The sequence below is a fragment of the Suillus subalutaceus genome, assembly GCF_016647625.1.
Source record: "Suillus subalutaceus strain FC151 chromosome Unknown DFJ58scaffold_495, whole genome shotgun sequence".
In the NCBI taxonomy this organism is placed as follows: Eukaryota; Fungi; Basidiomycota; class Agaricomycetes; order Boletales; family Suillaceae; genus Suillus; species Suillus subalutaceus.
Window position 1 is genome coordinate 1,677 of NW_024540744.1, and position 18,838 is coordinate 20,514.

At 47.9% G+C, this 18,838-nt stretch overlaps 1 protein-coding gene across 1 annotated transcript; it reads left to right on the plus strand.

Annotated features, from left to right (window-relative positions):
• Positions 1-5,021: 5,021 nt before the first annotated feature.
• On the plus strand, positions 5,022-6,137 carry DFJ58DRAFT_918841 (uncharacterized protein; the record flags this gene model as incomplete). Its single annotated transcript, XM_041395606.1, has 4 exons — positions 5,022-5,237; positions 5,342-5,710; positions 5,753-5,767; positions 5,824-6,137. The coding sequence occupies 4 exons, from the start codon at positions 5,022-5,024 to the stop codon at positions 5,974-5,976; spliced, it is 753 nt and encodes a 250-aa protein (XP_041234895.1). The 3' UTR covers positions 5,977-6,137.
• Between the last annotated feature and the right edge of the window lie 12,701 nt (positions 6,138-18,838).

Consider the following 18,838-nt stretch of genomic DNA (forward strand, 5'->3'; position numbering starts at 1 on the left):
AGTCAGGATAGTGGAAAATATATGTTCCCTCAAATTGTGCCCTGTACTAGTAGAGGTTCAGATAAAGACGAGGTGCCAAAGGCTTCACGTCGTGTTCGCCTGAATCTCTACAAGGGTAGATGGACAGAACCAAGAAGAACAAATTTCTCAAGAACAGTTATGAGGTTAAGCGGGAACGCCAAACGTCCGGTCACTGTTGTAATTGTAAGTTGGTTGAATTGAACTGAAAACGAAGGACAGGCTAGAGGGTCAAAATTTGAGATGAATAGCAAAGCGAAAGCAGTGATCGAACATCTGACACAAACAAGGTCATACTATAGGTTGTTCCTGCTGATACCAAAAAACAGCCATACACCTCGAACATAACGCCCACTCGACATGCCATCAAAATATGGAGGAGATCTTCCAAAATCACCATGCCAAGTGGCAAGGACGACTTAAATATGCAATGTGCAGATTCTGACGGAATCACGTGACAGATGCACGAAACGCGTAAATAACTATTTTTGGTAGTCACGTTTTTCACTTCATCCTGAGCAGTGAGCAGCTGGAGGACACGCTAGTACATTGACCATGAGGGATGCCAACGTTTTTGCATTCCGCAAGGCTATGCCTCGAATGGTCAGCTCTATTACTCTTCTCTTCAGCTAAAACCTAGATACACAAAATTTTCCAACAGAGTTGGTCTCCGCGTAATCTCTACAACCTCTGGAGGCGGTCCTGTGGGGCCGAGGCCGTGGCCATCGACTTCACTCGCTCACCCAAGACGTTGTTTCAACAGCGTTGGATCTCGAAAGCACTCGTACGTGCGTACCACGGCGACTTCATAAACGAGAAAATCTTCAAGCGGTGGTACCTCCCCGACACTTCCCGATGTGCGGCCTCGCCAGCATGCGCTTTCTAGTAATGGTGATCTCGATGCGTTTGCTGGGCGTACCGAACAACTGGAGAGAGCGAAGAAGAAGGCATATGACGAGCAGAAGAAAGGCTTGGCTCCTGTGGGCAGTTTAATGCTTGCCGAGGTGGAACGGCGCATCGACGTGTTCATCTTTCGGTGCTGTTTTGCGCATAGTGTCTATGAGGCACGAAGACTTGTAATTCATGGATCCATCCTACTTAATGGCAAAAAGGTGCGTGGCGCCAGTTTTCTTCTGTGGCGCTAGCTTCGATACGTGACTACTAAATGCACGTCTTCAGCATACAAATGCCAACACACGTCTAGCCCCAGGCGACATGATCTCTGTTGACCCTGTAGCCATTCGTTTCCTCCAGGAGCCTGGGTCTTCCGAGGCAGAGTCCGAGGGTGAACCAGAGCCTAAAATCGAGTCCTCAATCCGAAGTCCTCGTTGACGCCTTTCAACCTTCCTCCATATGCGTCTCCTTTCATTTTCATTCCTGCCTATGCAGAGGTCTCGTTTCCCACCTGCAGTGCCATATACGTGCGCCACCCAACAGCACGCCCAGGATACAGTGAAATCGCAACACCTTATGACGCCGATGGTGAAGTTATTCGGCTGGCATGGGAATGGTATTCAAAGATGCGTCCAAGGACGAGGAGTAAGAGCCAGATGGCCAGGGAACCAGAAAATCGTAGAATCGGTGGTCACTAGGCGTGTCGTGGCTAAGATACATCACGATGCTGGTGCATGCGCACAAGTCCCCGACTCGCGATTTCGATCATTATCTCATTGCCCGTCTACTTGTCGTCCTGTATATATTCACCCCAAATTCTACTCCATCCTTCCCCCCTCAGTCCAATTCTTGCATCAATGCTGGTCCCCTGTGCCGTTCGTTCGCACTGTACATCCACGATTTTCCTTCCATGATTCGTGGAGCGGTGCTAGCACTTTTATGGCCATGATTTTTGATTTGTATGTGTTCATTCTGCCACCCATGTTGTGGCTTAGTGCGCAGTACACCTGTACCAGCACGCCTTTGAGGTGTCGACCGTATTCTGATAGCGCGATTTTTACACCGTCAAAAGCAAAGGCCGTCAGTGGAGTTGCGTAATGCGTCATTAACAACTGGTCCAACGCATCTCGTACGTGTCTGCCACTCCCCGATATTTCTTCTGATACATTAGTCTGTCCTCGCTATTTTTTCTTGTCAATGTGCGATATTCTCCATTTTTCGTGCTCTCTCACCTTGACAACTTGTGTTCAAATGTCAGTCTGACCGTTCTGCCCACACAAGAATCCTTCTCGTCTCAAGCCATTCACTTCTGCAGCTCGCTGCTGCAGTAACATCAGATTTTTCATCTTCAGCTGCGAACTCTCGCATTACATTTGTGCGTTTTGGTTTCGCCTTTAGCATTTGCTAACATGTGACGGAGACGCTTGTGTTCGACCCAGATCTTCGTTTTTCTTCTCTCGCTTACCGTGCACGTGGCAGTTTCTTTCCTGCTTCGAGTACGTGTTTCGTCGTGCTTGTAACTTGTATTATCGTTTTATTCGCCGTCTCATATGGCTGTTTTCTCGCGGAAGGTCACCTTGTCCGCGTGCGCGAGTGCTTAGCTTGCATGATTGTCCACCCCATGATGTTGGACACGAGATACCACATACCATCCCACCATTTTCGCGACTGCCCCTACTTTTTGTGCATGGTTGTGATCAGCGCTTGCGCTTCATGTGCAGTCCTGTCCCGCATGCGGTCGTTTTGACCTTCCTGCGTCTGATCTTCCACGAACCCAATGTTGTGGTACGAGTGGGTGAGGAATCGCTTGCCTTTTCCTGTTCTCACTTTGAGCCGCCCGTCTTACACGCACTATTTTGTGTTCCAATGTTTTGCGTTGCGTTCATAGGACCTTCGGCCTTTTACAGAAATATCCGTTCTCTCCGCTGCCGCACGCGATCCAGTGTGGCTTTCTGCATCGCCTATGTGCTACGAAAGCAATCTGAATTATTTGACTGTTTCTGTCCTGCGTGATGCTGCCCAGCGCATTGGATGTAAGTGTTCTGAGGCACGACTAAATGCAAAGTGTCTTTGCAATTTTGCGACATTTTGAAGTCCTGCGGACGGAGCTTGCGAGTTCGTCTGGTGCGTGCTCACACAGCGTTTTTCAATGCACTTTCCCATCACATCTATTCAAACTCGCATCACGTTTATCGCAGCAGAAGTTCACATTGCTTGTGGTTCCGATGTTGCAACTGCACTCCGATTCCTAGGGGGTTAAAAAACTAGAAATGTTCCAAAAATCTCTCAAGAATCGAGATAGCCGCAATGCGACCCCTCGTCAATCGCCTCCTTCATTCGACATTGCATTTATAAAATATCTATCTTCATTCTTTGGACAATGACATAGTGATCATGACCTCCAATTATAGTACTCCTTCCCGCTCTCCTGCACGTACCATGCTAATTGTTTCATGGCTTCGCAGCTTCAGCACGATTGCAATACGGGCCACATCCACTAGCGAAAGCAAGCGCATCAGCAACTCGGACTCGGAAGACAACGAGAAAGAGACAGACTCACTTAGGCACTGGGGGGGTCGCTATCTCGGGACATACGGGAATGTTCCCATCGTCATTCAAGTGGCCAGCAATCTTTGCATGCGCATCGCACCAAGGACTTGAATTGCCCTTCACTTGCGCAGGTATACGCAAAATCGTTGCCTTCGTTGTAGCCTTCAATACCCTTTGAGCACCCAAATGCATCTGCGGATGCCCATAATAAGCATGTGGTATAAGGTCTACACGTAGGTTGTAAAAGTGCTCACCAGGTTTGTCGCAGAGTTGCGTCGCGTTCGGGGGGGTTGCTTTCTCCCCTTGCTTGGGGGGCCCGACTGGGACGTCGGATGCGATAACTACGCCAGTCATCGCTGCGGCAGTAACGAATGCAGTGGTGAGTGAAGTGAACTTCATGGCTAAAATTTGATGGTATTTTCTGAGTAAAGTCCGCTGGCATTTATACACGAATTGTATAAGGTGCGGCCAAATTTGCATGTGCTTGCTCACGCACCGTGACATAATTTTCTTGAAGGCCTCAAATTTTATGCCGGACGTACTCCACAAGTTCCTCTGCTGCGGTTTGGCGAACGTCGGTCAACGATGATAATTTATTCATCCAATTCACATTTGCAGGGATGCGGAAGACGAACTCACCGACCATACACATATAAAAACTCGATAGAGTGATGCTCGCTGCTCGCATGACTTTGCCGTCAACCAGAGAGTAGCCAGGTCAGTAGTTACGGTAAAAATTGCGACGGCGAGCGTTTTCCGAAGACGTTAAATAGATGTTGCTGATATCAGTTGCGGAATACTTGCGTAAAACCTTCTTGATATTTCCAATATCACGGGCAACAAGTTGATCCACCCATTACTGGGCATATTCCTGACATTATTTAGTGGATACCAGAGCACGCAGATAGTGCAAATGCTTCAATGCAACTCCGATGAACCTATACCAGGATTCACACTGAGGTGAAGGCTTGTTGTGTATTGTGCGGGTTTTGTTATAGATGAACTTGGCTTGGCTGCGGCACTAGAGACCAGTTATTAGATGAAAATCAAAGGTGCTTGATCGAAGATGACCCGCTCACATCCTATTGCCCCTCAACAAATGTCCGTATAAGTCGAATCTCACAGGCTCGGGGGACTACACGCTGCTATCGCCGCCAATTACGGTTCCGCAGCTGCTGGCCACGGTGGTTAGGTGGTGCTGTAACGTAACTTAACTTAACTCGTCAAACATTTTCGCAAGGGAATAACCACTAGCAGCAACCATCGATTCAGCACTAGTCATCCCCGATTCCCACGTTAGTGGAGGAAGGACTTTGTTAGTTCCTTACATCTAATTTTCAGTACCGCCTTAACTTTATCCAGCGTTGTTAGCAGAACTCGGGAGTTTTTCGCGAAGGGAGGGAGGGTAGCAGAACCTGAGATGATGCACACTAAAGGACGCCCCCTTGCATCACTGATCAATGACAGCTTCAATTTCGACATTGCTGTCGAGACTGCACAGAATCTTGAAGCATCATGATCCTTCGCATGGGCACCTCCGCTCTCGACCGAGCCTCGTGATGCAAATGGTTTTCTTGCTGGTCCAGAACCTCCAGATAGCAGAGAGTATCTCGCCTGACGACATTGCTACTGAATTTGCGGCTCTCAAAGAGTTGAAGAGGACCGAAGAAGATGAGAGCTTTGACAAAGTTGAAGTGCTCGAGGGAAATGGTGTTGATTTTGGCGAGTTGTATCCGGTCGAACAAGGAATAATTCCACAGGCCATTCTAGTTGAGGTTAATTACATTACATTAATGGCGAGGATGACGCGTGACGGATGGGACGAGGCAACATTGAAATATTGATGAGTTGTCGTTGGGAATGTCATACACAACCCTAGAGTTTTGCCGCGGCAATCTCGGATAATAGGGGAACTCACACCTGGGAGCTTACGGTTTATGCTTATCCGTGCTTGAGCTTACACCCCCCAATACTATCTGATTTGTATATGGGTATAAACAAACCAAAATACATTACATGCGCTGCCGCGTCCAGTATAGTCGGTGAGCGCTGTGACCGCCAATGTCGAGCGTTCTGCCAGTGGATTATTGATCGTCCGAGTCTCGTTAGCGTCATGAGAAAGAAGGACCCTACACCCCCTCCTATTCCCGATGTCCACTGGTCCGTGGATATGACATGGACCTTGCTGTCAGAGGTCGAGAAAGACGAGAACAGGCTTGTTTTACTGGGGAAGCGGGACAAGAAGGAAGTAAGTAATATTCACTTTCGGATCTCCTCAGCGCTGTCTCAGGATATTCTGGACAAGGTAAAGCAGCGCATCGTCTCCTGACTGGGATGAATTTGACGAAGATGATTGCTAAGTCCCCTGGCTGTATACCCTTCCAATTTTTCAACTCTCTTCAATACACTCGTTCACCATGTGACTCCTTTTACACTTGCTTTTATGCTTTTATGGTTAGTTTTAATGCTAGTTCACAGATGTTTAGATTTAGTTTAATTAGTTACATCTGTTGAAATGCTAGTAGTTCTTCGACCAGGAGCACCGCAGCCTCTTTGGGGGATAATTCTGGATTTGCCAGGTTACGGAGAACCATTGTCAACATATATGCGTGTAGATACTGCTCAGTGCTCATGGAGAGAAATTTGTGCCATCTTCGCTTGCAAGTTGTTAATTGATGACAAGCAGTAACTTGGTACTCTGTATTATATAATCTGTGTCTGCGCAAACTGGGGGGTTGTAAGCATAAGCACGGATAAGCATAAACCGTAAGCTCCCAGGTGTGAGCTCCCCTAATGCCGTTTGCTTTCACTCTAACCGCGTCGTTCGTCGCAACCCCTTCTTGCCCAGTGACTCCTTCCATTGCACAAAGTTCAAACCTGTTTCAATACTTTCGCTGATACAGAATATTTAGGACCTACGTTATCTCGTGACGCTCTTCGGCAACCTTTCCTCGCTCCTTGCTGGTCACCCGCCTCGTCAATGTAACCTCAGTAATCCTTCCGACCGAATAAATTTTTGTCTCCAGCAGCCAAGACCCTTGTTGTGGCTACAACACGTCTGTCCTGATTCTGTGATTGCGCCCACATTGCATTACCACCCTTGTCGCCACTGGCTGCAATATGACTCTTAGTAACACGAGAACTCCGCATATGGTGTTAATCCCACTCCAGGACGGCACGTGGAGGCAGCGACCGGCATTTCGCAACTCCAAACGACCCACTGGCTCAATTAGCTTGGACTAGGTCTCTTCGTCTCACCTACAGGCCAGTTTCGTAAAGTGTACAATCTCATTACGGACATACCCGCGGGTGCCGGCGCCTAGCACTGGAGTACACGCACCACCAAATGCTTTGATTCGCGAGAATCACATCGAACGCAGACGGTCGCTGGAAACGTGTTAGTGGTGCGAAGGAATAAACACGAAGTCATGAACTGTGAAGAAGAAGACATGTCGTGGGTTAACGGGATCGTCAAATAGTAAGCCCAAGATGCCTGCCATGATGTATCTACTGACAAAGAGCAGATCTGGGTTCTAGAGATGAAGAATGAGTTGAAATTCAGTGTTCGTTAGATTGCGAGAATATGCTCAGTTGAATCAAGTAACATCCGGTAGACTGGCGATATAGTCTGGATCTAAAACGAGGAATTTAAGAAAAGTGCAAGCGAGCCAGAGCCAGGGACTAGCCGCGTGAGCAACGTTACAGATGCGAGGTGAGATATGACATCAAGGACGGAATGTTGTAGTTCACATTGTGCAAAATCAAGATACAGGTGCCTGGCTTTCCCAAAGCCTCCCTACTTCGTCCCCTTAGCATTGTGCTTGGAAGCTACGTTGACGACGAGACAATGATATGCATGAGTCCCCTGATTGCATGCAAGGGTCTCAATTATCAATGTCACACGTACTATCATACATAACAAATTTTGCGCACCCGTCGTGCTGCTGCGTTTTGGAAACGGGGTCATAGTCCAAGGAAATGTTCATCTCCACGAGTTCACGTGTGCATTTTAATTTCTCTGTGATACAGCATGGAAACATGCCATCAATATTTGAACAGCTGATCTCCCTTCAGGCCCTCAAAAGAAGGGTGATTTTCGTTCATTTAAAGCTGTTCATAACAGATTCTGACCTAACTCTGTCCGACATGTTTGGGCCACGTTTCAATGATGTACTTGCGATGTTCAATGGACATACGATGCGCAACAGCCATGTGATCTATATAGGCTCACCATCGTGATAAGCCATCAAGATGCATCTGCTGCGGAATCGTGGGAGGATGTCAAGGCGAGATAGACTCTGAGATTAAGATGTCTCGGGTCTTGGAGACGACAGTCTCATGCCAATCAACAAAAGCTTTGATACGCACTCAGAGTGCCACATACTGGTGTCGTGAAGATGGTGTACCCTTGTCACTTTACTTTGTATCTGATGCGTGCGATACAAGAAGATCTCTGCGGCCAACGATCTTGTACTCTTGATCAAAGTGTTGCAGCCATGCATGGCCAAGTGCATCATGATAATCCTGTGAAGCATGTGAACAGTGACACACCGGCGATCAACGTTTTAAACAGAAAAAATGCTGTGGGAGCGAGTCTGCATTAGATTGTTGCGATGCTCTATCAGAGTGACATATGGCCGCTCTTCGATTCAGACTCGAGCCTACCTGGGTATTTAAATACAATTGTAGTTACCAGTGCCACAACAGCTGTACAAGAGCCGCGTTCAAGTTCAACAGGCTAAACCGTACTACTATTGACGATACCTGTATGAGCAGGCGAAGATGGAATTTGGAACGGGGCTCTTGTGAACGATGCCCCCTTCTGTGATTGAAACGACTATGTATCTGGCGCTTCATGATTGCGATTAGCATGGACACTCTCACATGTCCGAGTTGGCCGTGATAACACCATAAGGTGGGTGTAAAAAGAAATGCCTTTTTGGGTGCCAAGCAGCAAAAATCCTATTCAAGTTGTCGCCACAACAATATGCCGCAGTTAATGTTGTTCTTTTGTTGCAAGGCAGTTGATGTAGTAGTGTGAGTGGTATATCTGTTTCTTCACCCTGATCGTGTTTTATCCGAGTTCAAGACAGAACTTGTTTTTAGAAACTGGGTCAAGGTTGCCACATTTTTGGAATCAAACGCAACCATGGCATGGCTATATAATGATCTGGTTGTAAAGAAGGTACGTCGGATCCGTGTATGAATGTCGCCCATTTCTATATTGGAAAATTCATTGTTATGGAGGTGTAATGGATCATATATATAGTGCGGCCCCTTTCGAAGTCTCCCTTCGTTGTCCACTTTCGCCAGGCCACCCATTCAATCCTTCATTCTTTTCAGGCGGGCTTCTGGAAGTCCCCACCACACCGTCAAGCCCACAGAATCCTACCGTCAATCCTTTCGTAGCACTCTCTCTTTAACATGGGTCTGGACGACACCCTTGTGTATCACGCCGACATTTTAATTTTTGGTATAATCCTCATCTTCACCGTTGCCAGTCTCCCACGCGCGTATGCTCGTTTCAGGCCGCAGGTCGGAATGGTCTCAAGGTCACCTCCTTCGTTCAATAGCACATCTCCCCTCTACCAAGCCAAGGATGAACCTCAACGTCACCCATCCATACCCTCATGACTCTGAGAATCCGTCCTTTATGGATTTTGACCGCGGGGACTCTTCGACCGTCTGCGCCCCATTACCGTCTCTACACCGAAGTAATGTCGTCGATGAGAAATCCCTGCCGAAGGTTCCGAACCGTGACCCTACTTTACCATCTATCTGGTACCCTGTGGCGTCTGTGTTACGCTCCCGTGTTCACAATGGCTACTCCGTTAACCAAGTTCTCCTGATGCTGGCGTACATCAGTATCATATTCTATGTGTCTTTCTACAAGTCGGATCCATTTACGGACCCTGTCCGAGCCGGTTTTGTCATCACTTCTCAAATTCCTTTTGTATATGCATTAGCCACCAAGAACAACATCATTGGCATGATGGTGGGTGTTGGATACGAAAAGGTGTGTTTGATCAACATGGTTTTTGCTACGTTGCTGATCGCGGCGTGCAGTTGAACTTCCTTCACCGCTTGGTCGGTAAGCTGATGGTCATTGGTGCAAATGTTCACTTCCTCGGCTATGGTATGTACTGCCTTGTGCCTTCTCCGCTTTTGTCTCATCTGATGTGTGCTCGGCGTAGTCTATAAATGGAGCCTCGCTGGCGACATCAATGAGAAGCTCGCCGATGATTCTATTCGCTGGGGCATCGTTGCATTGGTATGTTTGGACCTCTTGGGATTCTGCTCGACCGAATACGTTCGGTCAAATCATACAACCTCTTCATCGCATCCCATGTTGTGAGCTTCACCATCTTCTTATTCGCTGTAAGTAATTCCCCCTGTCTCGTTACCGACCCTAATTTTGTATAGGTATGCTACCACGAGCCTGCCTGTATCCCATACGTGATGGCTGCGTGTGTATTCTATATACTGGATCTCGTCGTTCGTACCATCAAGACCCGCATCACTACGGCTAAGCTGCGTCCTCTCCCGGAGCTCGGAATCACCCGAGTCGAGGTGCCTTCAGTCAATGCAGGCTGGCGTGCAGGGCAGCACGTCCGCTTGCGTGTCCTGTCTTCATCCATGGGATGGTGGGGATGGTCTGAGGTGCACCCTTTCACCATCGCAAATGTGGCAGAAACATCGGAAGGAATGGTTCTTATGTGCAAGAAGACTGGCCGCTGGACAGACAGTCTCTTCAATATGGCTCAAACAGCTTCTTATGGTGTGAAACCGGCAAGGAGGTCGGCCGTGATGTTAGAGTGATGGTGGAAGGCCCTTATGGTACGTTGTCGTGTTACCCGGGAGTCGATGCATCTCATCATATTCCTTTCTTTTCTCGCAGGCGGCGTGGGACACACCGTGATGTCGAGCTATTCTGGGGCAATGTTTGTTGTTGGTGGGAGCGGCGTCTCCTTTGCGTTATCGGCAGTGCCAGATCTGATCCGGGCGTCCACGGACGTGAAAATCATTGATATCGTCTGGGCCGTCCAAGACCCTTGTATGTATCGTTTCACCGCTTTCCTTGATCGCGATGCTCATCTGCCCACGCACAGCATCCCTCACCCCTCTACTTCCCCTCTTTGTGAACCTCGTACAAAATAGCTCATCTGTCCGTGTCAACGTGCACGTATTCTACACCCGCGCAATCAGCACGACATTCGATGGGATGTACCTACCGCAAGGTATCACCCTCCTGCCTGGCCGTCCCAAACTCGAGAGGCTGCTCGATGGAGCCATCACGAACACGATGTCGGCTGGGGGCTCTAACGGTGTGTTTGTAGGCGTTTGTGGCCCTGTATCGCTGGCGCATACCGTGGCGCATGTGGTGAAAGACTCTAACGTCCGTTTGTGCACGGCTGTGGGTGGAATTAAGCTCCATGAAGAAAACCTTTGGGTGGTGATCGAATCAATCTTGCGGTGCAGCCCGTTGACGGGCTATGCACCACTCATCTGTTGTATTTTCATCATTATCGACTAGGTATGAGCTCTAGTAGCTATAGATGTTGAAGCCCAATGTTATCGGCTGGTCCGTCACGATGAATCGACCCCTTGAAGACTGAAGGAGAAACTCATGATAAAGTGTCTACGTAGTACGGGACGACTGGTTCCGCGGAACCAATGCGTTGACGCCACGTGAGGTCCCCACGTGAGGTCCATCTCCGTTGATCTCCGCTAGTTTAGCTCGCGGCTGGACTCTGGAAGAATACAAACTTGAAGGTATCTTCCAATGGCCGTTATCGCTATTGTTCTCCCCTATGTTGTTACCCTTCCCGCACATTCATATTGGACCTGAGTTCAATTGCTCTTTTCACGGAATCGTCGGAGTTAAAGTTTGAAAGCGCAGCTGACTAGTATTGCGCGCTCAGAATCCAGATGGATGTATTCCTGTGCCCCGGCAGGCCACGGCTCCGATAACCAATGACCATGGTATCGTGATCTACTCTGTTGACACGTACTAGTTTCAGGGTGCGCAATTGGCGTGATGTTCAAGTGGCACCATTCTCCTACGCCTTAATGATCTCGAAGAATCTCCGACGACTCACGAGCGCACACTGCAAACTGTGTGGCCTATACAGATCTCCTACGGTACTAGGCTGCTGCAACTGCTTACAATACTTACAGTTATTCGACTATGACACTGCCCCAGGTTCGAGCGCAATATCAACACGACTGTTTTTCGTCCGAAGGTGACCGAATCCCTTCTTATCTGAGGCTATAAGTACCTGCCCGAAGTTCAGCATAATCATTTCGTACCTTATCTCTGCTATCAACTCGTGCTTTACGAGAACCATGTCCTCTGATTCCAAATCCCATGTGCCTCTGGTCATCCTCGGGGCGGGGGTGATTGGACTTACCATCGCCTACATTGCTGCCTGTGACTCAGATGTGAATTTTGATATTACGATCCTAGCAAGAGACATGCCTGGGGATTGGCATTCTCAAGCTTGGGCAAGTCCATTCGCTGTGCGTACCTTTCGAGTATTCTTCAGGCACTTTCACTTTCTTACTTTAATCTTGCTTAGGGCGCAAGTTGGTCTCCAAATCCGTTAGGGGTGGCACGGATGAGCGTGTGCGACGATGGGAGCAGATAAGCTTGTGGAGTGATATAACGCTAACATTGTTTCGAGTTTTACGGACGGGGCTTCTCAGTGATAGGTTATGGGAAATGGCACCATCAGGCTTGGTCAAGGTCAGTCTTTGTTTTGAACGCTTTGTCAATCGGTTGTGACTGATAAACATTCCAGAGATCACCCGCTAAGATCCTCGGAAGAGACCGACGCCGTTCTTTCTACCATCTGGTGGCAAGACCTTGTGCGCGATGTAAGTCCGATTTTTTATGTCTTGTTATTCTTAGATTTTACAAGGGTGATAGTTCAGTTTGCTCTCAGAGTCTGAAGTCCCTGCACCATACAAAGTGGGAGTTTCTTTTCAACACAGTCACCATGAACCCGACGGAGTATTTATCATGGCTTCGATCAGAGCTCGAGTCTCGTGGTGTTGTGTTCCGTCGCCAATACATAAGGAGCTTGGATGAAGTCAAGCCTTTTGTCGGGAAAACCGGGTTGTTGGTCAACGCAACGTCTCTTGGTGAGCACTTGCTAGCCATTACGAGTACCAAGTAGATATTGATGGTCGAATCCAAAGGTGCACGGTCTTGATCGGAGTAGAAGATACAAACCATGTATCCGATCAGGGGACAATCTATTGTAGTCGAATGTACTGGCTTGCAGGAATTCGTAACAGTACGGTCTGGTCAGTCCATATCAACAATTATACCATCACTATCCTGACGTATCCTCGCATGTAGGTGGCGGGTTGTCAGAACTGGCCACATCCATTACTCCTCGTCCCTGGGCTGACGCAAACGAACACCGCGTTTCTAAATGGAACATATCAAGTAGGAAAACTGGACACATCTTTGGATATGTCGGCTGCGAAGGCATATTTGAGCGGTGCTCCACCATAGCGCCATGTTTGAAAGACGAAGGGACGAAGATCCTTATGCACAACGTTGGCCTTAGGCCGGACAGGAAAGGTGGTCCACGTGTGGAAGCCGAGCGCATCTCGCTTCCTCTTGTACGAAGTGGCGGTTTAGTTCCCAACCCGAGCCCGGGCGAGGATGCAGAACAACAACACATAACAGTTATTCACGCATATGGAATGGGGTGAGAGTGCTTTCCGAAAATTGTGCGAGTTCTAACCTCGAGTTTCAGAGCCGCGGGCTACCAAAGATCATGGGGTGTAGCTCTCGAGGTTCTATCTCTACTGAAGGAGAACATGTAGACAGACCGCTGAGATCAACGGCACGATGTCTAGTTCTACTCATTTCGAGCTTGCCATTGCACATGTACAGCACTTGGCTTGAGCCTAACACTCATCTAATATAAACCCTTCATCCCCCAGTCCTTGGCATCAACCTGAGTGCTGAGCGCCCGTCCTGGTGAGTACAGCCTGCTTGATGCTGTAACAAGGAACATGTGAAGGTAGGCCTGAATTTGGTGATGGAAGAATGACAAGTTGATACCGGAGTACAGACTTAACTTCTTCCTCCTATACCTGAGTGGTCTGGCTAGGTGAAGAAGGGTGAGCTGCGCGCTTTCTTCTTGGGCCGCCAGTCAGCGTTCGAAGGCAGGGCGACATCCTATCAGCAATGAGGATCACATTAATGTTGGCACACGTCTTCCATACATCCGAAGAACGCGGGCTAATACATCATATACACATTCTTAGACGACTAAGTCTACTAGGTCTACTTATTCTGAAACTGTTGATTCCTCCGACGGTGATCTAAGGAGTGCTACAGGTCATGGAGCCCCCTATAGCGCGATGCAACCACCTTCCACCCTCTCGACTCGGCGACAGATACAATTGCCCTCAAAAAGGCAATTAGAATGCACCCCACACATGATAAAGAGAAAAAGGAAATGTACTGTATGATGACGATGACGCGATTCAGCCACAATCAGAAGGTAAGGTTCGTGCATTCACTCATCTAGTACGTCATTTATCTTTGTCTATTACAACCACTGACGGGAGCACTCATTCCCAAAAGATGACGGACTTGAATGAACCGGAGGCCAAACTTGAAGCTCTCTTGGACATCATCAATTCCTCTGCACGCCAAGCAATCGCGGAATACAAGAACACAGGTCATGGGGTCCCTAGTGCCGATGCAGCCACCTTCCACCCTCTCGACTCGGCGACAGATACAATTGCCCTCAAAAAGGCGATTAGGCTGCTCGAGGGTGCATACCACCAATTGAGCACAATACTGGCTCCCCCCCAACACACGCTGATGAATGTGAGCCTGAGTTGCCTCTTGCAAATATCTATCCTCTGTTACTCATTTCCCAAGTTGTTTTCAATTACAATTGGGCTTGCATAGATGTTGCCCTGCGGGCGCGCATCGCAGATGTGTTGGACAAACATCCAGAAGGTCTTACGTGGACAGGCTGGCTGAAGCAGTCAACCTCGACAAGAGCAAGACTGCGCGCGTCTTACGAGCTTTATCCCTCATGGGTTGCTTCAAAGAAGGTAATGTGCATGACAATTATCACTTTCTCTCTGAAGCCTTTAATGTATTAAACAGTCGCACTGACGTCTTGCAAACACTCGACTATCCCTCATACTCAATCAACAAACAACACTGGATGTCTTGCAGGACTTCACTCTCAGGACGTTCCAAAATACGCCGGAGTTCTCTATGAGAGTATGACTGACGAAGAATTTGCTCATTCACATGAGCCCGAAAAGCACCCGGGTATTAGCCCTCAGGAAGGAGGGTATGAAAGGTAATAACCACTGGGAATGTTCAAGAATAACGTGAGCTTTCGTCGTCATACCGCCCTTCGCTTACTTGATACATTATAGGATGAGAAACGAGAGGTGCGTGCAGAGTGCTTCATTCACGACTGCCGGTTCACAGAGTCACGACTCACATGTATAGGCATTTCACAGGGCCATGCTTGGCCTAATGAGATGGTGGGCGCTTCTGCAGTTCTGCATCGTAAGCCATCGCTATTTATGAATCGCTAGCGTGACTGATGTAGGTCGCAAGACTATCCTTGGGATAATATTTCATCTGTGGTGGATATGGATCTGGCATTGGGACATTTTCCACCCTCTGGCGAAAATGTTCCCTCATCTCAAAATAACTAATCAGGATCTCCCGAAGTTCTTCTGAGGCACAGAATGTGAGTTCAAATATCCACCCATGATCATCTCAGCGGACACCTTATTCATATTTGATTAGGTAGGAAGAAGATGCTCCCGAGGCACTGCTAGACGGGCGCGTGGAGTTCGTGCCATTCAATTTTCTCGAGGACGTACCTGTTGCTGGGAAGGATGTTTATTATGTAAGAGTTCTTTTCCTCCCTGCATCCCAGTAACTCGAGTTTATTATATAGTTAAGGAACATTATCCACAACTGGCCGGACCGCGAGGCAACGACGATCCTTCGTAACATTCGCAAGGTCATGGGACAAACAGCGAGTGTTAATTCGTAAGTAGCTGCGGTTCAATGGAGTATTTTCTGCAAAGCCAATACTTTTGTGCTAGATGATTGCGTGTTCTTTCACACATTGCAGGAACCTGACATTGGAACTGACGGGTTAAGCACGTGAGTTTCAGAGTGCAGTGGTATATTTCTGACTTCATGATCCCAAGGCCCCTGAACCTATGTTACCGAACTTCGGGGCAGGCGCTCACAGGTCGTACCAAATGGACATGACGATGTGGCTTATTCATAATACCAAGGAACGAACCTTGGGCGAGCTGAAGATCCTTGGGTAATTCATTCTAGTATATCTTGATATCTTGACTGTGGTTGACTGGTGATAATTGACAGGGCCTCTGTTGGCTTAGTACTCACCCAGGTCTATGATCTTGTAGAGACAATGGTCGTGGAGTTCAGAATCGCTCAGAGCTGATTCCAGAGACAAGTTCTTCGATACGTGGTGTATATCATTGTCTGCTGCCATGATTTACTGAAGACAACGAGAGCGACAAGCAAACTTGAAGTCAGTAGTAGAACAACCATAGGATATTGTACTGAATATTGTAATGTCCCAAGGTCCTGTAGTAGTCTTTTACTTCATTTTGCGTTGGCAAGTAATTGCTGATCCTATGTGATTCTACTGTCAATGCATGATGTTCTTCGACTCGTACTACAGACGTCCATCCTAACCAGTCTTAGCCAAGTGGTAAGCATATGGAGTCAGACCGGACGTAAGAATGTGATCAATCGACGACAAAGCGCATTTTGCTGGACAGGTCGGATAGAAAAGTAGAGAAATTAGACGTATCCATTCGACAGACCCTCCTCCCACTAACGGGGGAGTCGGGGAGACTACCTCTATAAAATAGATCAATGCGGCATGCACCTAGTAGCGTCCTATATGACTTTTCGCAACACCTATCCACAATAAGGACAACAGAACGAAGACCGTGACCATTACTTCGAATTCATCATCGCTCGAAGATGTCCTTCTCTCGCTGTGTTCACGCTTTCAAACGAGCAGTGAAATGGCTCAGGGTGACTTCGGCAGAGTTAGCAGGTTCTTGAATACATACTAGGTCACTTACACCACCAAGCCGGTGCTGAACTCCGGTATCACCTCAATCCTGTCTCCGTTTGAGTCTTTGGCATGATCGATGCGCAAGACGGCGAGTATGGCAGCAGCTGCAGTCCACAGACCATTCTCTACAAACCAACGACCTGCCAAAGGCATTTGTCATTCTCAAAACTGCTAGATAAACCATGGATCAGCCTACCAGGACAAATACGCCTGCAAGGGTGTGAATAATTGAAAATGATAGTAAGTGTGGAATATTCACCTGCCATGACCAAAGGCAAAATGGCTGGCGAAAGGATCCTTCAGCTTCCCGTCAGCTGTTAGATGACGACTAGGATCGAAACGTGATGCATCAGGAAACATGTTTTCATCCCGAGACAGTGCCCTAAGTCATGCTCAGCTCAAGCCACCGTTACATGCACTCCACCCTGACATACCACTGATTAACATTACTATGGCACCTGATCGAACTACAGATGAGTCAACGGCAACCTCGACTCATACAACTTCGAACCTTTGGGTATAAAGTACTCGCCGTAAACATCATCATGTCGCATGCGGAACTCCTGTGCAAGGAGTCAGCCATGCAAACACAAATATATTACTACCGACCAACCTAAGGGGATGATAGGATGCCATCTCAGGACCTCGCGTAGGATGGCATCAGGTAGGGCAGGGTAGTGACGCCCTATCATCCAAGCACGGCATTTGACCATGTCTCACAGCTTGATTAATTTCTGCACGAGCCTGGGCTTGGACGTCAGGATAGAGCACCATAGCCAGAAGGAATGTCTGTAATGCGGATGTAGTCTGCGGGACATCAATTGAAGTAAGAATCAGGACTGCTTAAGTAATGACTCACAGTCTCTACACCAGCTAAGATGCCAATTCGCGTCAATAGATGAATTCTGTCCTGGTAAAAAAAGTCTTACCCATGAATCCCATCAACGCAACAGACTTAATTATGTCTTCGTCAGCGTCGTCGTGAGCTTGACTGAGAAAGTCGGCGACCAATGAGTGTGAAGCAGTGCCATTTGCCTTCACGCAAACATATCAGGCGAAATTATCATCCACAACTCTGCGCAAACGTACTATCTGGGCCTTCACTTCGTCAAAGGGCTCGTTCAAAAGCTGTGGACATAATTCTCTACTGCGTTCTATCAGGGCAAGTCCTCCACCGAAGTACCGAAGCGGCAACTTTTCGACTGCAAACCTCATGCTAAATGTTCATGATGTCGTCAACAGAGGCACTCACTGAAAGGAAAGGCCGTGAAGATAACAGCCCTCTCGGGAGAAGCAATATATTTGACAATATCAAGGAGTTCGCGCGTGCGGGTGAGAAATGGGCCTTCGTGTCCACCAGCAAGGTGTCCGTATGTCACGGCCATGATTAGGGATGCGTATCTGTCACGAGGATTGATTGTCAATCGGACCATACATCACAGCGACACCACTGAATTAGATACGAACACTCGAGTGTGTTGCTGCAAGTCACTGGTGGGATTTAAGAGATTGATGACTAATTCATTTGCATAGTGAGAGTACATCTCGTGGTATGAGACCGAGACTTCGGCCCTGAAAACTTGATGGAAGATCTTGCGATGTCGCCGTAAAGTTTCGCCATATGGAAGGAACACAGTATTGAATGCCAGTCCAGCTCTGCATCATCAGTGGATGAAGAACAAATTGAATGAAAACCGGCAATGCATACAATTCGTTGGAGCGGATAATGGGGCGAGTAGAGTAATTCCAGAGCGCCTGTCCAGCAACTCTCGCGCGATGGTTTCGGAGTTTATGATGATCAAGTCGATCCCAAGTATACGGTTATGAATGATATTTCCTATGATCAGATATGAAATTGAATTAAGAGCTTGGCAAAGAGGCCATTGGTCTGCTACCAACCATATTTCTTTGCCCACGCAGTATATGTGAGCCAAGGTCGTTTAGTATTCGATAATGAATGCAGCGTTACCCAAAAATGGTAACGGACGAGGGCCAGGCGGCAGAGGTATAGGGTATACGTTTGCGAACCAGACTCGAAGTGACAACTAGGGCAATAATGCACGATATCCCTAAAGGGAGAATATGAGTGAAGAGCATGGGGAGGGATTATAATCGAGCTTCAGACATGTTAGTTCGCCTTATAAAGGTGTTTGACGCCTGAAAATGGTGACTCAGAGGTTAACCATCTTGCATGGAACGGATATGAAGCTTTGAAGTAGCAACTATACAGTATTTGATGCGAA